The sequence below is a fragment of the Glycine soja genome, chromosome 9 (assembly GCF_004193775.1).
Source record: "Glycine soja cultivar W05 chromosome 9, ASM419377v2, whole genome shotgun sequence".
Taxonomy (NCBI): Eukaryota; Viridiplantae; Streptophyta; class Magnoliopsida; order Fabales; family Fabaceae; genus Glycine; species Glycine soja.
Window position 1 is genome coordinate 7,139,843 of NC_041010.1, and position 20,605 is coordinate 7,160,447.

Sequence of the window (20,605 nt, forward strand, 5' to 3'; positions counted from 1 at the left end):
TACTAAAATAGTGTGACATAATTAGCAGATAACCTTACTCTTTAAATATGTGTCAAGGGTTTGATTTCTTTGTGATGCTTAAGAACTTGGTTCTGAATCAAGGGATATATGAGTTCACCAAAAAAATATACACCTATAAGTTTTTGACATATTATGAATGTGGAATAGGGCAAACTCCTTAGTGAACTCTCTTGAAAAAAAGAGGGGGAGAGATGGAAAAAATAATCACCTATGAACTTATATGCCATGCATTTGGCTCTAAACTGAACTCTTCAATATTTGGGTGCAACATAATATCATTCTTGAAGGTTTTAGATCCTTCATTTGTGATTGGCCACATTTGTTTAGCTTTTCCTCCATAAAAAATCAGATAATAAAGGAGACAAGAAATAAAAAAAAATATGGTTGGGAAGAGGGATGATAAAAAGACAACGTAGAGAAATCAAGAAAATGCGAAAGTCACTGTTTGGGAACTTGAACCACTAATTAGCAAGTCTATTTAAACTTTAAAGCCTTTTGCAGCTCATCACTTGCTGGACTTGGCTCAATTGTGGGATCTGAGCACTGTACATTCTTGACAGTGCAATCTTGCAAAAATTTCTATATATTTTACTTAGAGGATCGCCAAAAGCTGATTCACCAAAAATGAAGGTAAGAAAAACTTGCTTTCTCTTATGTTCATATTATATTGTCCATTGCCAATTATCATGCATCTCTAAGCAAAGTTATGTGTCCCTTTGCAGATTTTTGAATGGATGCAAAACAGGATCAATGGGAGCAATGGAAAAAAGAAACAAAGTGGCTCAATTTCAACTACTAGTAGTAAGCTTTTTTTTATTTCTTTTTCTTTGCTTTCATCACTCTCCAATGAAAGGATCATTTTTACCACAGTTTTTACATGGTTTAGTATACTCCTCGGGTCTTGATTATGACGTTGGCTAGCTATGAGTTTTGTTTTCTAGATGCACATAATGATAAAACACTATTTTGTACAGAGTTAAGAACACAATAATGCTCACGGCTAAGAACAACAAAACAATGTTCACAGAATTAAGGTTTGGTTGGTGTCTACTGTGTGTTGGGTAACCTTGTTCAATTCTACAGGAAAAGAAACATGCCACTTGAGCTTAATTAGGTAGAGTCAGTGGAGATTTGGGTAGAGGGAGATTCTAGGCTTCAATTATTACATTTTTCAATAAAAGTGTAGTACAAGAGAAAGTAACAGTTAGGAAAAAAATAATTCAGTTGATATAGTTATAACTTATAAACCAACTAGCTTCAATTCTAAAGCACTTGAAACATTTATCCATTTCAACTTTGTGTTTCCTATTTTATATCACCTTCTATTCTATCATCTTTGATGATTGATTTTGTTCCATCAGATTACAATATGAGGCATGAACCTTGCAAACAAGAGTTCAGTGACTGGCCTCAAGCACTCCTTGCTATCGGAACATTTGGGGGAAACAACTTGAAAGAAGATTCGGGTGGAAGGAGTAACAACACCGCAGAGGATTCGTCTTCCTTTCAGGATTGCACACAAGAGATCACTCTTGAAGATGTTGGCAATCTTCAGAATGAGTTCAGCATATTCTTTAAGGGGCCAAATTTGGCAGGTGAACAAGAAGAACACACCAATGATCTTATCAAAGAAAATGAGTCTCCTTGTGATGGCTCCAATGTTAGCCGTGGTAATTTCTGTCCAAGCAATAGTATAATATTCAGCAGGGGAAAAGATTGTAGTTTGGATCATAGCAGTAAGAAAGGTGTTGGGAAGAAATCACTTTCTTTTCTTCTTAAGAAGATGCTTGCTTGCAAAAGTGGATTTCAACCTACCCCTTTGTTCAAAGATCTACTTTCCACTGAGTCCAGAATGGAAAAGGTAGATGAGAAAACAATAAACCATATATGCAAAGCTTTGTTCATTTCTCACCTTTTAACTTAGTTACTCCTTTTAAATTGCTTTTCTTACTCTTGTTACTTTGCTTGTGATCACAGATTTTGAGGGCAATACTTCACAAAAAGATATATCCCCAAGGTTCATGTTCAACAACACCGTTTGTAAAGAAGTATCTTGAAGCCACACCAATTTCTGATGATGGGGAGGATGATGATGATGAAGAGGAGCTTGCTGCTGCTGCAGCAGAAAATGGATGTAAATGGGTCAAGACTGATTCTGAATGTAAGTTCTACACATTGATTAATTTATTTATATCATATGATACTTAAGTTCATGTAATCTTGTCTGAGTTATTTAATTAGTGAGAATGCTTTCCTCCTTTTCAATCTAGGAACAAAGCTAATTTCAGCTATTTTTGACAATTTATTTTTTTCTTAACAGATATTGTTCTTGAGATATAATTGGCTTCTTCTCCTGTACAATTTTGATTATACTTGCTCAACTTTGCACATGGAAGATAGTATAGCATAAACATCATGCAAGATGAAGTAGTGTACCTACTCTTTTGGATGTATGAATCACGCCAAGGAAAAGGTGACAAAACTGGAAGAAGAATCGGGAAGAAAGTTCTATACTTAAAAAACTTTGTAGCACATGAATGTCAGAGAACATAATTCCAGCTTCATACAGGAGAGAGATCTTAACTTCTATATTTGTAATAAAGTGTGATTAATTCAACAATAACAAGCTTTTCTTTTTCTTTTTCTTTCAAGCTTTGAAGGTTTACTGTATTATGGTGTTAAAGCCTTGTGGACGATAAATTATTACATGGTCCGACACCACCTTGTATTTATAATATCGACTAATCTTTACCTGACATATATTCGATTTTCCAGAATTTCTTTTTAATAAAAACTGAATACCTGACAAAAATTGATTGGAACCAAATTAATTTTAGATGATACAATAATAATAATAATTTCTCCGGTGTACATTATTTTACAATCTGGCAGGATGAGAAATAAGGCTAGAGGACGGGGCAGCATTGATGTTTCATAGATGGAGTAAATAGTGTACAGCACAGTCTCAGTTAGGTGCTATACTTCAAATATGCAAATACAAACTAAGTCTTTTCTAATACTGAGTTAAGTGGTGTTAGGAGGCAAGCTAATTTCGTAGCTCACACTTTAGCTGCAGCTACGAAATTCTTTGCTAGCTCCAAAGTCTTTGGATTACTCGATTTTTCATATAAAACAAATTGAATTAAAGTAATTTAACTACTATTTTCCTAACAAAAGATACAAAACAAGAAACAATTCTTTATGATGACATAAATTTATATTTGCACAACAAACAGAAAGAAAGTCTCCACCAAAAGAAAAATAAACAAAAAGAAAGTTTACGACCATTTATCAGGACCATCAATGACAATAACTAAGGCCTAGTTATTTCCATATCTGTGTAAAATAATTAAAGGGTTAACTTTAGTTAAGAGCTAACTTCAAATTTTGTTATAGCCACATCACTTCATTTTGCGAAACATTATGTAAAGAGTAAATAATTATTTTAGTTCTCAAAAGTGTATATAAAATTGTCACATTAGTCCCTCAAAAGTAAGAAAATTTTAAATATATTCCTAAAATTTCTAATTATTTCATCTAAATCTCTAAACTTAACCACTAATTGTCATCTATGAAACACAAACTCGGACTTAGACACGAGACCTAGGAAGCATGAATACATTAGATAAACGTCATGTTCAGGGATTGGACACGTTTATGACATAAACATAATGTTAGACACCTTTTGTTGTGTTTTGATTTTTTTTTTAAAAAAAATTGGGCTTGGACATGACGTGGATAGGGTGTTGCTAGGTGCACCTAGCAATAGTGCACCCAACAATTTAAGTGAAGTGACAAAAATGTCCTTTACTTAAATTTTAAAACCCTCCCTCTTCTTTGTTCGTTTGTACGTCGTTGTAGCCCATCTTCTTCCTTCACCTCCCTCTATCGTCTTCTTCCTTCGTCTTCTTTGGTTTGTGCCGCGTCGCCACCGTTTGTTGCTTCCATTGTCGAGGACGTCTCCACTACCACCGTGTCGTTTCCGCCGTCGAGATAAGCTTTCTTCTTCTCTTTAATGGTTGTTGTTTGGAATCCATATAACACATACGAATTTGTTAATCCATATGAGTGATATGGATCCGTATGAGTTATACGGATTAACTAATCCGTATAACTCATACGGATTACGTAATCTGTATGTTATTTTTTTATTATTAATAAATTAATTTTTTTGATAGTAAATGTTTTTTTATTTATAAATATTATTTTGATTTTTGTTTTTAAATAGTTACTTTTTTATTAAATATAAATATATTATTTTATTTTTTGTTTGTAAATAGTTTTTTTTTATTTTTTAAATAAAAATAGATTATTTGGAATTATGTTTTTAAATAGTAATTGTTTTTTTAATTGTAAATATATTATTTTTTTTGTTTGCAAATATTTATTGTTTGCTTTTTTTAAATAAAAATAGATTATTTTAAATTATGTTTTTAAATAGTAATTGTTTTTTGATTTTAAATATATTAATTTTATTTTTGTTTTTAAATAGTTATTGTTTCTTTTTTAAATAAAAATAGATTATTTTGAATTATGTTTTCAAATAGTTATTTTTTTAATTGTTAATATATTAATTTTATTTTTTTAAATAGCTATTGTTATTTTAATTATAAATATATTATTATGATTTTTGCTTTGAAATAGTTGTTTCTATTAATTATAAATATATTATTTTGAATTTTGTTTTGAAATAGTAATTTTTTTAATAAAAAATATATTATTTTGAATTATGTTTTCAAATAGTTATTGTTGTTTTAATTAAAATATATTATTTTGAATTATGTTTTCAAATAGTTATTGTATTTTTTAATTTATAAATGTATTATTTTAGAATATCGTTTTTAAATAGTTAATATGTTTTAATAAAAAATAGATTATTTTAATTTTTGTTTTGTAAAATTTATTGTTTAATTTTTAATTATAAATATATTTATAATTATTATATATTATTTTTTATGTAATTAATTAATTATAGTGTTTTTTTAAGTTTCTTTTTAATAAAGAAGTTATTTGATTACATATAATTAATTAAAAATAAAATTTGAATATATATATATATATATATATATATATATATATATATATATATATATATATAATAATCTTTTATTTATGAATGATTGTATAATAATTGATTGAAATATTGTTTGAATTTTGACATAAATTTGTATGTATATTCAAATTTGCAAATTATGGTTAGAACAAGAGATTTGGGTCGTGCTTTAGGCAGAGTTATATGAAAAGCCCTGAAGAGAGAAGATAATCGTGATTTAGATAAAGCTCTCCACCTGTGAAGGCCCACAGCATTTGCACGTAGGCAATAGGAAGTTGCCACTGTTGCTAAGGATGTTCATCACTTGGTGACACATCATTTCTGATTGCCTATGCGGATCATGTAGCAATCATTGTTTGGAATGGAGAAGTATTTATAGTTTTAAATAAATTATATTTCAATAAGTATTTGTTATTATTGTTAAAATTAATTTTTTTTAGGAACGTTCTGAATTGAAGTTATCCTCCCATGAAAAGAAGGTTAAGATATTCAGGAGGCCTGCTGCTGAGATTGAAGGGTTAGTTGTTGCCACAAGATTAAGTCCTTTGATCGCATGTTCATTGGACACTAACGATTGGGGACTTATCAGTTTTTGTGGAGATGTGGCATAAGGAAACTAGCGGTTTCCATCTTCCAATAAGAGAGGTCACCATCACCCTCGATGATGTGGCCTCTTTGCTTCATCTGCCCATCACAGGCGCCTTCCATAGCTTCGAGACTCTTCATGTTGACAAAGTGGTGTTGATGTTAGTAGAATTACTTGAAGTCAGTGCAGATGAAGCTGGAGCTGAGATAGTACAGTGTCATGGGGCATATGTATGACTATCATGGCTACGAGACATTTATCGTAGCAAATGTGATGTCGCACACTGGATTGTAGCAGCTCGAACTTATATGTTGCATTTGCTAGGTTGCATTCTTTTGCTAACAAGAGTGCAACACACGTACATGTGGTGTTCTTGGACGCCTTTCGAGACCTCAGTCATAGTGGAAGCTATGCATGAGGAGTTGTCGCCCTAATGCATATGTACGATAATTTGAATAATGCATCTAAGAGCAATGACAAACAACTTGCTGGATATATCACACTATTACAGGTAATTGTAATTGAATTTGATTTATTTTTTTGTTTTGAAAATACGTGCAGTGTTTAATTTATGAGAATTTTCCATCTGTTGTTAAGGGCTATTATTGCTGAAGACTATCATGAAAGGAATACACGTGCCTATCGTTGGACCTCTACGAAGACATTACCAGTGTCGATGTATTGGAAGCGTCTAGATCGAGTGACGTCTGATGATGTTTGCTAGATGCCTTATAGTGACCACCGTGCAGATAGAGAGTTCGAGCTCATTTCTTTTTTTTTTTTGGACATATCAGATGGAGTCTCATTGTTGTCATACACCGACGAGAGAGGGTTGTGCGGTAGTTTGGAAATGTTCAGATGATTCCTCCACACTCTCCATGTTCAAGATTATGCTTAGAAGATATTGACGACAGATGGATGCACTTCTCTGACTACCTTGCACCGGTGGGCCAGATTTTTCTTGTGCTTGGACAATGTGCACCACTACATAGATTGGTTCTACATGATTTCGCATCCATTCATGAGGCTGACACAGCCTGGGGATCCAATCAGACATCCACCTATCGTGCCAGATGACACGTATGTCGAACCAAATATGCCTCAGTACCCGATGGCGGCAGTAGCTATAGAGGAAGCACCTGTACATGCATTTTCTCATGCCGAGCAGCCTAGACATGCAGTGGTAACATATATATTCATCTTACTCTTAATTTCATTTTATTTAAACATGCAATATGGTTAAACCTTATCCATTGTTGTGAATGTCATAAGAGGTTTGCCAAGCAATAGTCGAAAGGTTGGAGTAGTTGCTCAACCTAAGGATAGTGGCTGAAGCCACCGAAACATACGATGTCATGCAAGACTGTCTAAGGATCGCTAGAGGTGTGACTGTGAATTGCAATGTATATGTGCGGTCACGACAAAGGCGGCACATGGAGGACGCATAAAGACATTTTGAATTTTTTAGCAAATGTGTACACACAATGTTTATCATTTTATTTTATTTGACAACATTTTTATTTTGCCAATTTTATTTGAAATATTTTTTATATTACTATTGAACCGCTTATATCAACACACGTGAATTAAATCATAAACCTTATTTTCCACACATTAAATTTTTTTTAATAATTTTCGAATTAACCCTAAAGCGTAACTATTCGGGTGGTCGGCAAGTGTATCAATTCGCACAAGTAGTATATAAAACGGTAAGACCGAGTATCGTATCCACAAGAAATTTGTTTCACCTAGAATATGTATATTCAGTATGTAAACACTTTTAGAGCTTGGAATAAAACAAATATTGAGTTCTGCAGTATTAAACTATTTGAACAAAAACAAAATATTCAAAGCTATAAAATGTGACAACTATCAAGATAAATGCGTTGGGGAGTGTCCTACTAAATTTCTCTTGCTGTATAAAAAGTTTTTCTCTATTTAACGCTATCCTAGTATTCTTACACTGAGAAAATACTCAGACCATGATTCCTCACATGAATGAGCCTAACTCTCTTAGCTTTCGTTCTTGATTCCTCAACAAACTCGGTCTAACAGAGTTACACTAAGCACAAGTGTAAAATAGACTAGATCACTGCACTCCATTCCTAGACATACAAATTTCTAGCTTGCTCTATCAAGTTCTAAGGTTTTAAAGCATTTTCCAATACTAAAAAGCCTAACTACACATACAAATGGATGATCAAACCACAAGCATGTAAAATAAGCATAGATAGAAACAAAGAACACAAAAACATAACATTAAATAGATAGTAAGAGTATTACATCATGAGTTTCGGTAGTAACTCCCCAATAAAGAGGCTCTAGCCTTCCATTACAAACAAAGCTTCAAAATACAAGAAGAAAACTATTTTTGGTGAAAGAAAAATGGAAGAAAATGATGGAGAATGTCTTCTCCAGCCTCTCAACCCTAAATCTCTCTGTTTTTCATGAAGCCAAGCTCTCTTTGTTGCTCTCAACCAATTGTCCCCCTTTTCATTTCCCCTAACTTTAGTGTTTTAAAGGCTCTTGAATCCGAAGGCTCGCTCAGCGAGTGAGCATGTTTCGCTGAGCGAGAGTTAGTGAAAATCCGCTAAGCGAGCATAGGCGCGCTAAGCGCGAGAAGAGACAACGTCCTCACTAGGCGGGCTGGTTGTGTGTTGGGCATGCAGATCTCTGACTTATCCTCTTCTAGGGTTTCCCATCCATTAAGCGAGCTGGATGCCTCGCTAAGCGGATGCACCTCGCTTAGCTAATCTGTCTCGCTAAGCGAGTCATAAGCAACTTTTACTTTCTTTTCTTTGGCCTGAAACTAAGTTGGATTCAACATTAGGTCACAAAAATGGAGTTTTTATTCTATAAAATCACACAATAAAGGATATATGTACAATTTCTACAAAAAGAACCATAAATTGGAGGCACATTGCTATTTCCTTACAAATTTTCAATACTAAACTAACTTATGAATAACAACTAACAGTAACACTAAACCCTAGTCTGCAAAACCCCTACTTTTTGATGTTCTACTAAACCATGGTTTTCCCGTCACAATTAACTCTAACAACGCATGTAACAGTAAACCTTACGTATTATAGTAACCCTAAGTCGTTTGAACGTAAGGTATAATACATAATTATGTGAATTTCCAATGAAACAGTTGTATATTATTGTAGTACATGACAATGACATAGGTACCTAAATGTTCACTCTTCACTTAAATCAACATAGTCTGTTTTCAACGTCATCAAATTTATGTACTGTTGCATTCTACTAATATATGAAGTTGGTCACTCCTTTACCCGAGGATAACAATTCCTAGACCATAACAAAGCTTGAGGCGGTAAGGGACATCGATCTCTTAAATAAACCTGTTACACATGCACAAACAATTTGAAGTTATTATAACACATTTAATTTCATAAATTAAAAAACAGGATTATGATGAATCTACATGAAAAAAATGATTGTCATACACATGACCAATACATATTACGTGATGCACAATAAAATCTGTTGGTGGTTGAATTTTAAGAGGAAAAAATGTCATGCTTTGTTGCAGAGACAGAGATACAAGGATAACATTATACATTGATGCAATGACATATCCCATGTCGATTATATTCATCCATTATCCATAGTAATATGCGTGAACCAGTTATATGGATTACATTTATTAAAACTTAATTTTAAATAAAAAAATAAAACATTAATTACATACCATGGATAATCCATCAACAAGTAGGGACTTTTTTAATTCCTCAAATTTGTTTATTCCACCAAGGAGGTTGATACTCATACAATGTCACAAGTTCTTTAAGCAAATGGTTGCGCACCAACGACCATGAATCTTCACCTATACCTAATAAGGCAGCAATTGCATGATATCCACAATTACCGTCAGCTTTGACATCGAGAATGTTTTCAATGGAACCGTAAATGCACAGATGAAATTGATCTAACATCGACATAGTCCTTCTTAGAATTGCCTAGTCAGATGATGATGCACTACATTTGACTAAAGAATTACTATTTTGCACAGAATGTAAAGCATCAACATACTTCGAGTAAGACGGATCACACTTTGTTGATCTTTGATGTTTGGTCATTAGTTTCTTCTGAGCACCTTTGGTGTTGACCTTTTCTAGAGGAGGACACATAGAGTTTAGATCAGGGTAGGCAATTTCTCGGAGTTTACTCTTTAGAGTAACTTTGACACAAACATCAAGCTCTTTAAATAGTTTGGATATGGTTTTCATTTCTTCGATTATGGTCACTTGGGGCTCAGATAACCCTTGGTTTGAAAAAGTTAGCCCCGCCAAAACATATGGATTGTCTCAAATGGTATGGTACCAATAACATATTTGGATAAATCACATGCACATGGAAGATCATGAGTAGTTCTCATGATACATCCACAACGAGAAGGGTTTTTGCCAGTATAATGTACACGCTCAAACTCAGCAACAATCTGATTTAAAGCATACCTTGATACCATGCCAAGTAGCCTCTTGTATAAGGTAATTTTAAAAACATGTCCAACCACATGTGTACTTGTCTCAAATAATGCCTTAATTTCAGTGTGTTGCAGTGTGATCATGTTGTTCATGGCTTCCCAAACACTACATAGGTCTCCAAGACTATTCTGTAATAGTCTTTTTAAAGCATAATGAACAGATTCAACCCTGCATATGAAATACACAAAAAACAATAAATAAATACAAGTATTTTTATCCATTAATTACTAAACCCTAATAAAAAAATGACAATTTTCGTACCTGTTTGTTGTTGTGTTTCCTAAGTGCATCACCTTATTTGTCTAGGCTTTAACAAATTTTTCTTTGTGGGGAATTATCCATGTTTGGTTGACATAGTCAACAAACATTGTTCATGATGAACAAACAATTTCAAACTTCTTAAAGCAATCATCAAACTGACGCTCAAAAGGACAATCAACCAAACTCCCCCAAGCATTCATGACATAATCTCATGCATTTTTTGACCAATTAGGGATTTACATTATGTCTTGACATTCTTGTCGATGTGAAACCTACACAACAAGTCGGTACACTCAGGGAATACAGTTTTTACTGCATTCATCAATGCTAGGTTTCTATCGGTAACAATAACTCTAGAGAAGGCATCACATCTTAGAAAAAGACCTTGAAACCGTTCTAGAGCCCAGACCATACTATTTACATGTTCTCCCTTTAAATAGGCAAAACCGACAGAGAATGTCATCTCCGTTGGTGTCACACCAACCGACAGAGAGTCTATACCAAATTACAAGCATTGCATAACTTCAATGCATCAAAATGACACCAGAAGATATCACGTACAACATCTTCATTCTTTAATCTATGCTAATGAATATACTGATCTCATTCAAGAAGCTTCATTAGTTGTTGCATTTCAATATCATTGTCTCTTATGGAAGAACGGTATGCACTTCTTGCATTTGTATATTTGTTTGATATATAACAATTGGCATCGCGCTCCTTCAGCGTTAGCAGAATATTTTTTGATTTTACCATTGACTTTGTCATATAAAAAATAGTTGTATTTTCATCCTTAGTCAATCGATCAACGTATGGATGTCCAACTAATGACTTTGTCATTTTATGATTGTGACTCACACACATTAACTTCACCATCCATCCTTAACTTCCAACCACTAGTTTTTCACGAAACTTAAATGGACACCCACATTTCCTACTGCCAATATCTCCAATATTTCTTCTTACAAAATCTTTCTTCCTAGACCTATACTAACTACTCCTTTCACAACCAATTAAGACAAATGAAGTCCTTCTTCTCATACCAGTGTTTGTGTCTGACCTTGTAATCATCACCACAAATCCAATTTCATAAGCAACAGATCGAGCCCAATGCAGAACATCATCTCGCGTAGCAAATACCTACAATGCAATCCACACAAGTTTAGTGTTCTAGGGACATTCATTTTATTACTTTAATAACAATAAATCACATTAATACCTGAGAAGTATTGAACAAATCAGAACAACCAACATGTTCTTCATTCACACCAACTTCATCTTTATTTTGTTCATTCATATCAACTTCTTCAGACATTATACTGTTATCCATCCATTGATCTTCGTCCATCTTAATAAGACATTAAAAAATTTTAACATCACAAACAAACAACCTCTAACCACACCATACATATACTATCACACAAAATCCTACGTAATTTTAAACCACATATAATATTATAAAACATTAAAATTGATGACCCTATATATTAAAAATCAATAACATCAACTTTTTTTACTTACAATTGATAACCATATAATACATAAAAAATTATAACCAAATCATATGTAGTAAAATAAATTATCTTATTCAACTTAATTCTAATTCATGAAATTATGACCACAAAATACAATCAATTTTAGACCACAACAACTCAAATAAATTATACATAAATTACAAGTGTAAATTATTTTACAATTAATATCATTTCCAAAATATAAAAATAAATAATTACAAATTAATTATCAATCTACACCTATTTAAAAATATTTAAAATAATAATATGAATTACATTTCAAATAAACAAATAAACAAATAAATTTTTTTATACACATTAATTTAATTTTTTTAACAATCACATTAACATATTTATAATTTTAAAAAATTCAAAATTTTAATATTTCTTTTAAATAAAAAAGTTAAAAATTCGTATAACTCATACGAATTAACCAATCCGTAAGTTATATAAAACTTACGAATTAATCAATCCGTAAGTTTTATATAACTTGTTGATTCTTTAATCCGTATTATACGCAAAAAAAAACAAAGAACATTGACGTACCTCCATTAACAACCAAACCAATCACCGCCACAATCACCACCGGCGTACTTCCGTAAAACTTTCACCTCGATCAAAGCGACACAATGCACCTCTCACGACAATGAAAAAACCAGAAGAAACCAAGAAAATGAACGAATGAGTAAGTTACCGTAAAAAATTTTACTTAAAAGGAAGCAGAAAACACTTAAGGGCATTTTTGAAATTATCTTAAGTTGGGTGCACAAACAATATTCCCGGTGCAGCTAGCAACACTCCGATGGATATTGCCCAAAGAGCAGGCCGAGCAGCGGACACTTCCCTATTGCTATTTTATAAAAAATTTAAAAATCAACCTAAAAGATTAGATTATAAAAAATCCTTTTTAAAAAAAATCAACGTATTTTGATAACCTCTCTCGTGAAGCGTTCTGCCTTTTCTTCTATTCATGCTTGCATTTTGCCCCTTTTGCGCGACACTATTTGAATGTTCTTTAGTATGCCAGTGTCGATGTCATTGGTCATTACTGTTCGTCATCGGTGTTTGTTCGTCTTTCTTGGCTGACTTCGCGTTCGTGCTTCCCCTAGTTGTCACTTCATCTTGTTTTTCTTCTCTGGTTCGCTAACTTTCCTCCCATGTTGTGTTTTTTTACACCCTTTGTTTGTCTTGATTTTCTTCGCTGGGTTAAAGACTTTGCTTCATTATTCGCTATCCTTTCTAAGACTTAGGGGGGTGTATTGGATTAAGATTTCAAAGGATTTTAAAAGACTTTTTTATGATTAAAAAGTCTTGTGGTATTCATTCAAGACTTTTATAAAATATAAACAAATCTTGTGGTATTCAATTAAGACAATAAAGATTTTTTTTTCAGGGCAACAAAATCTGTTGGTATTCAATTGAGATTTCTTACCACTTTTAAAATGTCTTTTGGTATTCAAAAGTAAATAGATTTTGATGGATTCTTTTGTGGAATGGATTTTGAGAGACTTTTTAGTTAGAAATACACATAAAATACTCTTCCAACAATCTCACCCAAACCCTTGAGACTTTTCATAATCTTCCAAAGACTTTTTCTTCTCCTGCCGAACAAGACACAAACCACTACCAGGTTCATTCTCTTACAACTTTTCAATCAATTTTACCTATTTTTTTAATGGCAATCGATAGTCAATATTGTTCATACTATATGTATATTAAAAGAAAAGGGTGTTGTATATGCTTCAAGATTTCGTATTCATATTGTTTTCAACGTCCAGGCAATGAATATGCATCAAAAGAATGGCAATTGATATGCATCAAGATTTCATATTGCTTTTTTTTTAGTACTGTATATGCAAATCAAAATAAAAAACTCTTTTTTTTTTTTCTGTTTCTTCAACTTGTTTTTTTACAACGTCCATTATTATTATTATTATTTTCTTGTGTTATTATTAAAATGTTAATTATTAATGTGTTATTATTATTTTTTTGACAGCGTGTTATTATTATTATTATTGTGTTAATAATTTTTTAATTGTTATTGTGTTATTATTATTGTTATTTTGTTAATAGTTTTTTTTAAAATGATTTTATGATATATGAGTATTATTTTTATGGAAAATGCTAACATGTGCCCTTAAGACACTTATTAGTGTATTATGTATAGAAATTTTGTATTGAAAGTTGTGCAATTTACCTTTTTAAAAGTCAAAAATTGTTGTTTTTAAGACATAGTTACTATTGGAAGTATCCTTAACATGTGCCCTAAGTGCGCATGTTAGTATGACCCTTATTTTATTATTAAGTAGTTTTTTATTGGTTTTTCTATTGAATTGTATATTATTATATAGTCACTATACTTTTGACAATTAGGAAACAATAACTATTTTTGTCAAATAACTAGTTTCTTATATATATATTAGCGATCAAATGGGGGATTCACAAGAAAATAACAAAGGAAAGAGTAGAGACAAAGATAATTATGTATCTTGGACTATGGAGGATACCAATGAGTTGTTGCACCTCTTGGTGGATGCTATGAATAGGGGGTTGCGTGATGCCAATGGGTCACTTAGCAAACAAAATGTAGAACGATCAATACTTCCTCAACTCAATGCAAAAACTAAATTCCCTAAAACTTATAGTCATTATTTGAGTCGGATGAAGTGGTTTCGAAACCAGTATAACATGATGTCAACCCTTATGCGCAACAACTCTGGCTTTGGATGGGACCCAATTGGAAAAACTTTCACTGCTCATGAGGATGTATGGAAAGATTACTTAAAGGTGAGCTAAGTTCATAATCTTTTAAATATATTAATAGTTATAAATTTAGTAAATTATAATATTTGTAGTATATTAACAATGATTTTTTTTAGTCCCACCCAAGTCACAGCAAACTTCGAGGAAAAAGTATGGTTGATTATGAGTATTTGAAGATCGTTGTTGGGGGTGGAGTTTCTAGCGGGAATAATTCTATATCAGTCGATCCAGATGATACTGATGCAACAACTTTTGAGCCAGAAAATAGAACTGTTGGGATAGAAGAATTTTCATATGATCCTAATAGTGATACATTCATAACACCAAATAACTATGAACCAGCATATCAGCCTCCATCACCAAACCAACCAAGTCCACCATCACACCCCCCTTTAGATTCAGAGGTTCCCATAGAAAAACAAAACTGTCACAAGCGAAGGAGATCCGAGTATGGAGGGAGTTCAAGCGCTGTTGGGATCAACAATCAAGGCAACGCTCTGGAAAATCTTTCTGTTGGCATTGGGACTATTGCTGTGAATTTTGAAAAAATATCCAACATGATGGAGAAAAGAGAAAAAGATAGAGATAGAGATAGAGAGCTCGAGGGTATTATTTGGGATGTTATAAAAGAAATTCCAAATTTGGATGTTATTGATGGTACACATATTCCCGCATCAGTAAAAGGACGAGATGTAAGCAGTTATCGTGATCGTCATGGAAATATATCACAAAATGTATTAGCTGCTTGTAACTTTGATTTGGAATTCATGTACGTTCTTAGCGGGTGGGAGGGTTCAGCACATGATTCCAAGGTGTTAAGTGATGCTTTGGCAAGGAAGAATGGACTTAAAGTGCCCCAAGGTAAGTATTATCTGGTGGATTGTGGATTTCCTAATCGACGCAAATTTTTAGCCCCATATCGAGGTGTACGATATCATCTACAAGATTTTGCAGGTCACGGTAATGACCCTGAAAATGAAAAGGAATTATTTAATCTTCGGCATGCATCCTTAAGGAATGTGATTGAGAGGATATTTGGTATTTTTAAATCGCGGTTCACAATTTTTAAGTCAGCACCTTGATAACTGCTAAATAATTGTAAATTTATAGGAGTTAAATAGTCAAATTTGGCTTAAAATTAATTATTTAGCAGTTATTTATAATTAAAAGTGAGAAAATTAATTTAATTGAATTTCTGATTGCAGATACAAAAATTAAGGTTGCATTTAGCAAAAGTGGCACAGAAAAGAAGAAAAAAGAAGAAATTCTGAAGCAGGCCCAATCCAACAGGGGCGCTAAGCGCGCATCAGGCGCTAAGCGAGCAACTAACAGCAGGCGCTGAGCGTGGCGTTAAGCACGAAGGTGGAAACCGTTACGCGCGCTAAGCCCAGCTAGGCGCCCAGCGCCCGATCCAACAGAAGCACAGGCCCAGCGTGCATGGCGCGCCCAGCGCACGATCTGAACGCGCTAAGCGCGAGGTGTGGCGCTGAGCGCGACTACGAAGGCCCATAAGCCCACTTCAGCAACTATAAATAGAGAGGCAGTCCCAAGGAAATTTCATCCCATCTCAGAGCATCACTCTCAGTACTTCAAGCCTAAGTTTTCTTCCCTCTCTATATTCTTTGTGTTATTAGCCCTTTTTCTTTCTTTCATCCCCAGTTGTAAGCCCTCAAATGGCCATGAGTGGCTAAACCCCTAGCTAGGGCCTGGCAGGCCTAAAAAGCGAACGATGTACAATGAGCCTCAAGAGTTATCAATGCAAAGGAATTTATTCCAGGTTTTTCTGTTCTATTTCTTTTCTTTTACCCTTGCATTCATTCTTAGATCTCTTTTTGGGTTTTAATCGCTCGGGAGAGGGTAATTCTCAATAATATTTAAGATTCAATGCATGCATCAGTTTTAGGGGTTAATCGCTTGGGAAAGGGTAACACCTAACAGAACATCTAAAGAAAAGAATCATTGGGTTAGCATTGCTAGGCATAGAATGATAACTCACTGCCCATGCATTTAGCAACATCTAGAACTTAATCTTAATGCATTTTAATTATTGAATCTTCACAAAGGCATTTGGGAGATAGGTAGTTAAAATAGGCTTGCCAACGTGAGGCATCAGGGGCAAGCAGTCAACAGATGTGGGTAGAACTAACACCATTTCATTGATAATGAATATCATACTTACATGCATCGTAGGCCAATTGGGTTTGTCTGGTCTTGGCATTTCTATCAATTGTTTTCCCTTTTACTTATTTGTTTTAGTAATAGCACTCTTTTCTATTCCTATTTTCATTCCTACTTTACTACTCCCACGTACAAATTGAGAGGTATTGAATAAGTGCAATAAAATCCCTGCGGACACGACACTCGGACTTCCGAGCTTTACTACTTGTCACGATTTGGTGCACTTGCCAAAGTCTTAACAAGTTTTTGGCGCCATTGCCGGGGATTTTGTTTTCGCACTTAATACTATATCAGTTTGTAAGCCCAATTTTTCTTTTCTTGGCTTACTTTATCAGTATTTTCTCTTTACTTCTATTCTTTCTTTCTTTCCTCTATAATTGCACGGGTAGTGCCTTCTTGTTTTTATGCGACTTAGGACTGCATCTGGAGACGTGGTCCCTATCAACTTGGAAATCGAAGCCACTTGTCGGCGTAACAACGCTGCAAGAAGAAGAAGGGAACAGGACACCGAAGGAAGCAGTCACACATCACCTCCTCTCTCTCCACATCACGCTGAAATGGACGGGGAACAGGCACGAAGAGTCACCTTAGAAGACTTCTCCAACACCGCCACTCCTCAGTTCTTCACAAGTATTGCAAGACCGGAGGTGCAAGCAGCAAATATCTCCTACCCGCATTCCCTTATCCAGCTTATTCAAGGGAATCTCTTCCATGGTCTTCCAAGCGAAGATCCATATGCTCACCTTGCCTCATACATTGAAATATGCAACACCGTAAAGATCGCTGGAGTCCCAGAAGATGCGGTACGCCTTAACCTCTTCTCTTTTTCTCTAGCAGGAGAGGCAAAACGATGGTTGCACTCCTTCAAAGGCAACAACTTAAGAACCTGGGAAGAAGTGGTGGAAAAGTTTTTAAAGAAATACTTCCCAGAGTCGAAGACCGCCGAAGGGAAAATGGAGATTTCCTCCTTCCACCAATTTCCGGATGAGTCCCTCAGCGAAGCACTAGACCGTTTTCACGGGCTGTTACGAAAGACACCGACACACGGATATAGCAAGCCGGTACAACTGAATATATTCATCGATGGCTTGCGACCCCACTCGAAACAGCTACTAGACGCGTCCGCAGGGGGAAAAATCAAGTTGAAGACTCCGGAGGAAGCAATGGAGCTCATCGAGAACATGGCGGCCAGTGATCAAGCAATCCTTCGTGATCGAAGCTATGTGCCTACAAAAAGAAGCCTTTTGGAACTTGGCACGCAAGACGCGACATTGGCACAGAATAAGCTGTTGACGAGGCAGATTGAAGCCCTTACCGAAACCCTCAGCAAACTACCTCAACAGTTACAAGCGGTAAGTTCTTCCCACTCTTCTGTTTTGCAGGTAGAAGGATGCCCCACATGCGGAGGAACCCATGAGCCTGGACATTGTGTAAGCCAACAGGATACTTCTCGAGAAGTAAACTATATGGGCGTACCAAATCGCGGATATCAGGGTTACAACCAGGGGAACTCATCTGGATTCCACCAAGGGGGAGCAGGATTCAATCATGGGCCACCAGGATTCAATCAAGGAAGGAACTTCACGCAAGGTTCAGGGTGGAGGAATCAGGGAAACCAGTACAAGGAGCAGAGGAATCAACAACCGTACCAACCGCCATACCAGCATCCTAGCCAGGGCCCCAATCAGCAAGACAAGCCCACCAACATAGAAGAGCTCTTGCTGCAATTCATCCAGGAGACACGGTCCCATCAGAAGAGCACGGATGCAGCCATTCGGAATCTGGAAGTTCAAATGGGCCAATTGGCACAAGACAAAGCTGAAAGGCCCACTAGAACTTTCGGGGCTAACACAGAGAAGAATCCAAAAGAAGAATGCAAGGCCGTGCTAACTCGAGGGCAGAGGAAAGCACAAGAGGAAGGTAAGGTTGAGGAAGAAGACCAGACAGAGGAAGATAAGACAGAGACACAGGAGGACAGGACAGAAGTCGAAGAGAAGGTGGCATCACCACCTAAGACAAAGAGCCAGAAAGCACGGGAAGCCAGGAAAGAAGAACCACCAGCCCTACCACAAGATCTCCCATATCCTGTGGTGCCCACCAAGAAGAACAAGGAACGCTACTTCAAGCGTTTCTTGGAAATATTCAAAGGGCTGGAGATCACTATGCCATTCGGGGAAGCCTTACAGCAGATGCCCCTCTACTCCAAATTTATGAAGGACATCCTCACCAAGAAGGGGAAGTACATAGACAATGAGAACATTGTGGTAGGGGGTAACTGCAGCGCTATAACACAGAGGAAGCTACCCAAGAAGTTTAAGGATCCCGTAAGTGTTACCATCCCATGCACCATAGGGAAGGAGACGGTGAATAAGGCCCTCATTGACTTAGGAGCAAGCATCAATCTGATGCCCTTGTCAATGTGCAAAAGAATTGGGAATCTGAAGATCGATCCTACCAAGATGACGCTTCAGCTAGCAGACCGTTCGATTACACGACCTTACGGGGTGGTAGAAGATGTCCTAGTCAAGGTCCGCCACTTTACTTTCCCGGTGGACTTTGTGATCATGGATATCGAAGAAGACACAGACATTCCCCTCATTTTAGGCAGACCATTCATGCTGACTGCCAACTGTGTGGTGGATATGGGGAATGGGAACTTGGAGCTGAGTATTGACAACCAGAAGATCACCTTCGACCTCTTCAAAGCAATGAAGTATCCACAGGAAGGTTGGAAGTGTTTCAGAGTAGAAGAGATTGATAAGGAGGATGTCAGTATTCTCGAGACACCACAGTCTTCACTGGAGAAAGCAATGGTTAATGCTTTGGACTGTCTGACCAGTGAAGAAGAGGAAGATCTAAAGGCTTGCTTGGAAGACTTGGATCGACAAGACAGTATTCCGGAGGGAGAAGCCAAGTTTGAGAAGCTAGAAGAGAAAGTTCCGTCCGAGAAGAAGAAGGTAGAGTTGAAGATATTGCCAGATCACCTAAAGTATGTGTTCTTGGAGGAAGACAAGCCTGTAGTAATCAGCAATGCACTCACAATAGAAGAAGAAAACAGGTTAGTAGGTATCCTCAAGAGACACAGGGAAGCTATTGGATGGCATATATCGGATCTCAAGGGAATCAGCCCTGCTTATTGCATGCACAGGATAATGATGGAAGAGGATTACAAGCCAATCCGGCAACCCCAGAGAAGGCTAAATCCGACAATGAAGGAAGAGGTCAGAAAGGAGGTACTCAAGCTCTTGGAGGCGGGACTCATATACCCCATCTCTGACAGTGCTTGGGTAAGCCCAGTACAGGTGGTTCCCAAGAAAGGTGGAATGACAGTGGTGCGGAATGAGAAGAATGACTTGATACCAACAAGGACTGTCACGGGCTGGCGAATGTGCATCGACTATCGCAAGCTGAATGAGGCCACCCGAAAGGACCACTTCCCTCTACCGTTCATGGATCAGATGCTGGAGAGACTTGCAGGGCAGGCGTATTATTGTTTCTTGGATGGATACTCAGGATATAATCAGATTGCGGTGGACCCTAGAGACCAGGAGAAGACGACCTTCACATGCCCTTTTGGCGTCTTTGCTTACAGAAGGATGCCATTCGGGTTATGTAATGCACCAGCCACATTTCAAAGGTGCATGCTGGCCATTTTTTCAGACATGGTAGAGAAAAGCATCGAAGTGTTCATGGATGACTTCTCGGTTTTCGGATCCTC

General features: G+C 35.8%; 1 protein-coding gene across 1 annotated transcript; it reads left to right on the plus strand.

Annotated features, from left to right (window-relative positions):
• Positions 1-543: 543 nt before the first annotated feature.
• LOC114425354 lies at positions 544-2,756 on the plus strand. The gene is made up of 5 exons (XM_028392249.1): positions 544-651; positions 744-822; positions 1,383-1,882; positions 1,999-2,182; positions 2,342-2,756. The coding sequence occupies exons 1-5, from the start codon at positions 646-648 to the stop codon at positions 2,359-2,361; spliced, it is 789 nt and encodes a 262-aa protein (XP_028248050.1). The 5' UTR covers positions 544-645; the 3' UTR covers positions 2,362-2,756.
• The last annotated feature ends 17,849 nt before the right edge of the window (positions 2,757-20,605 follow it).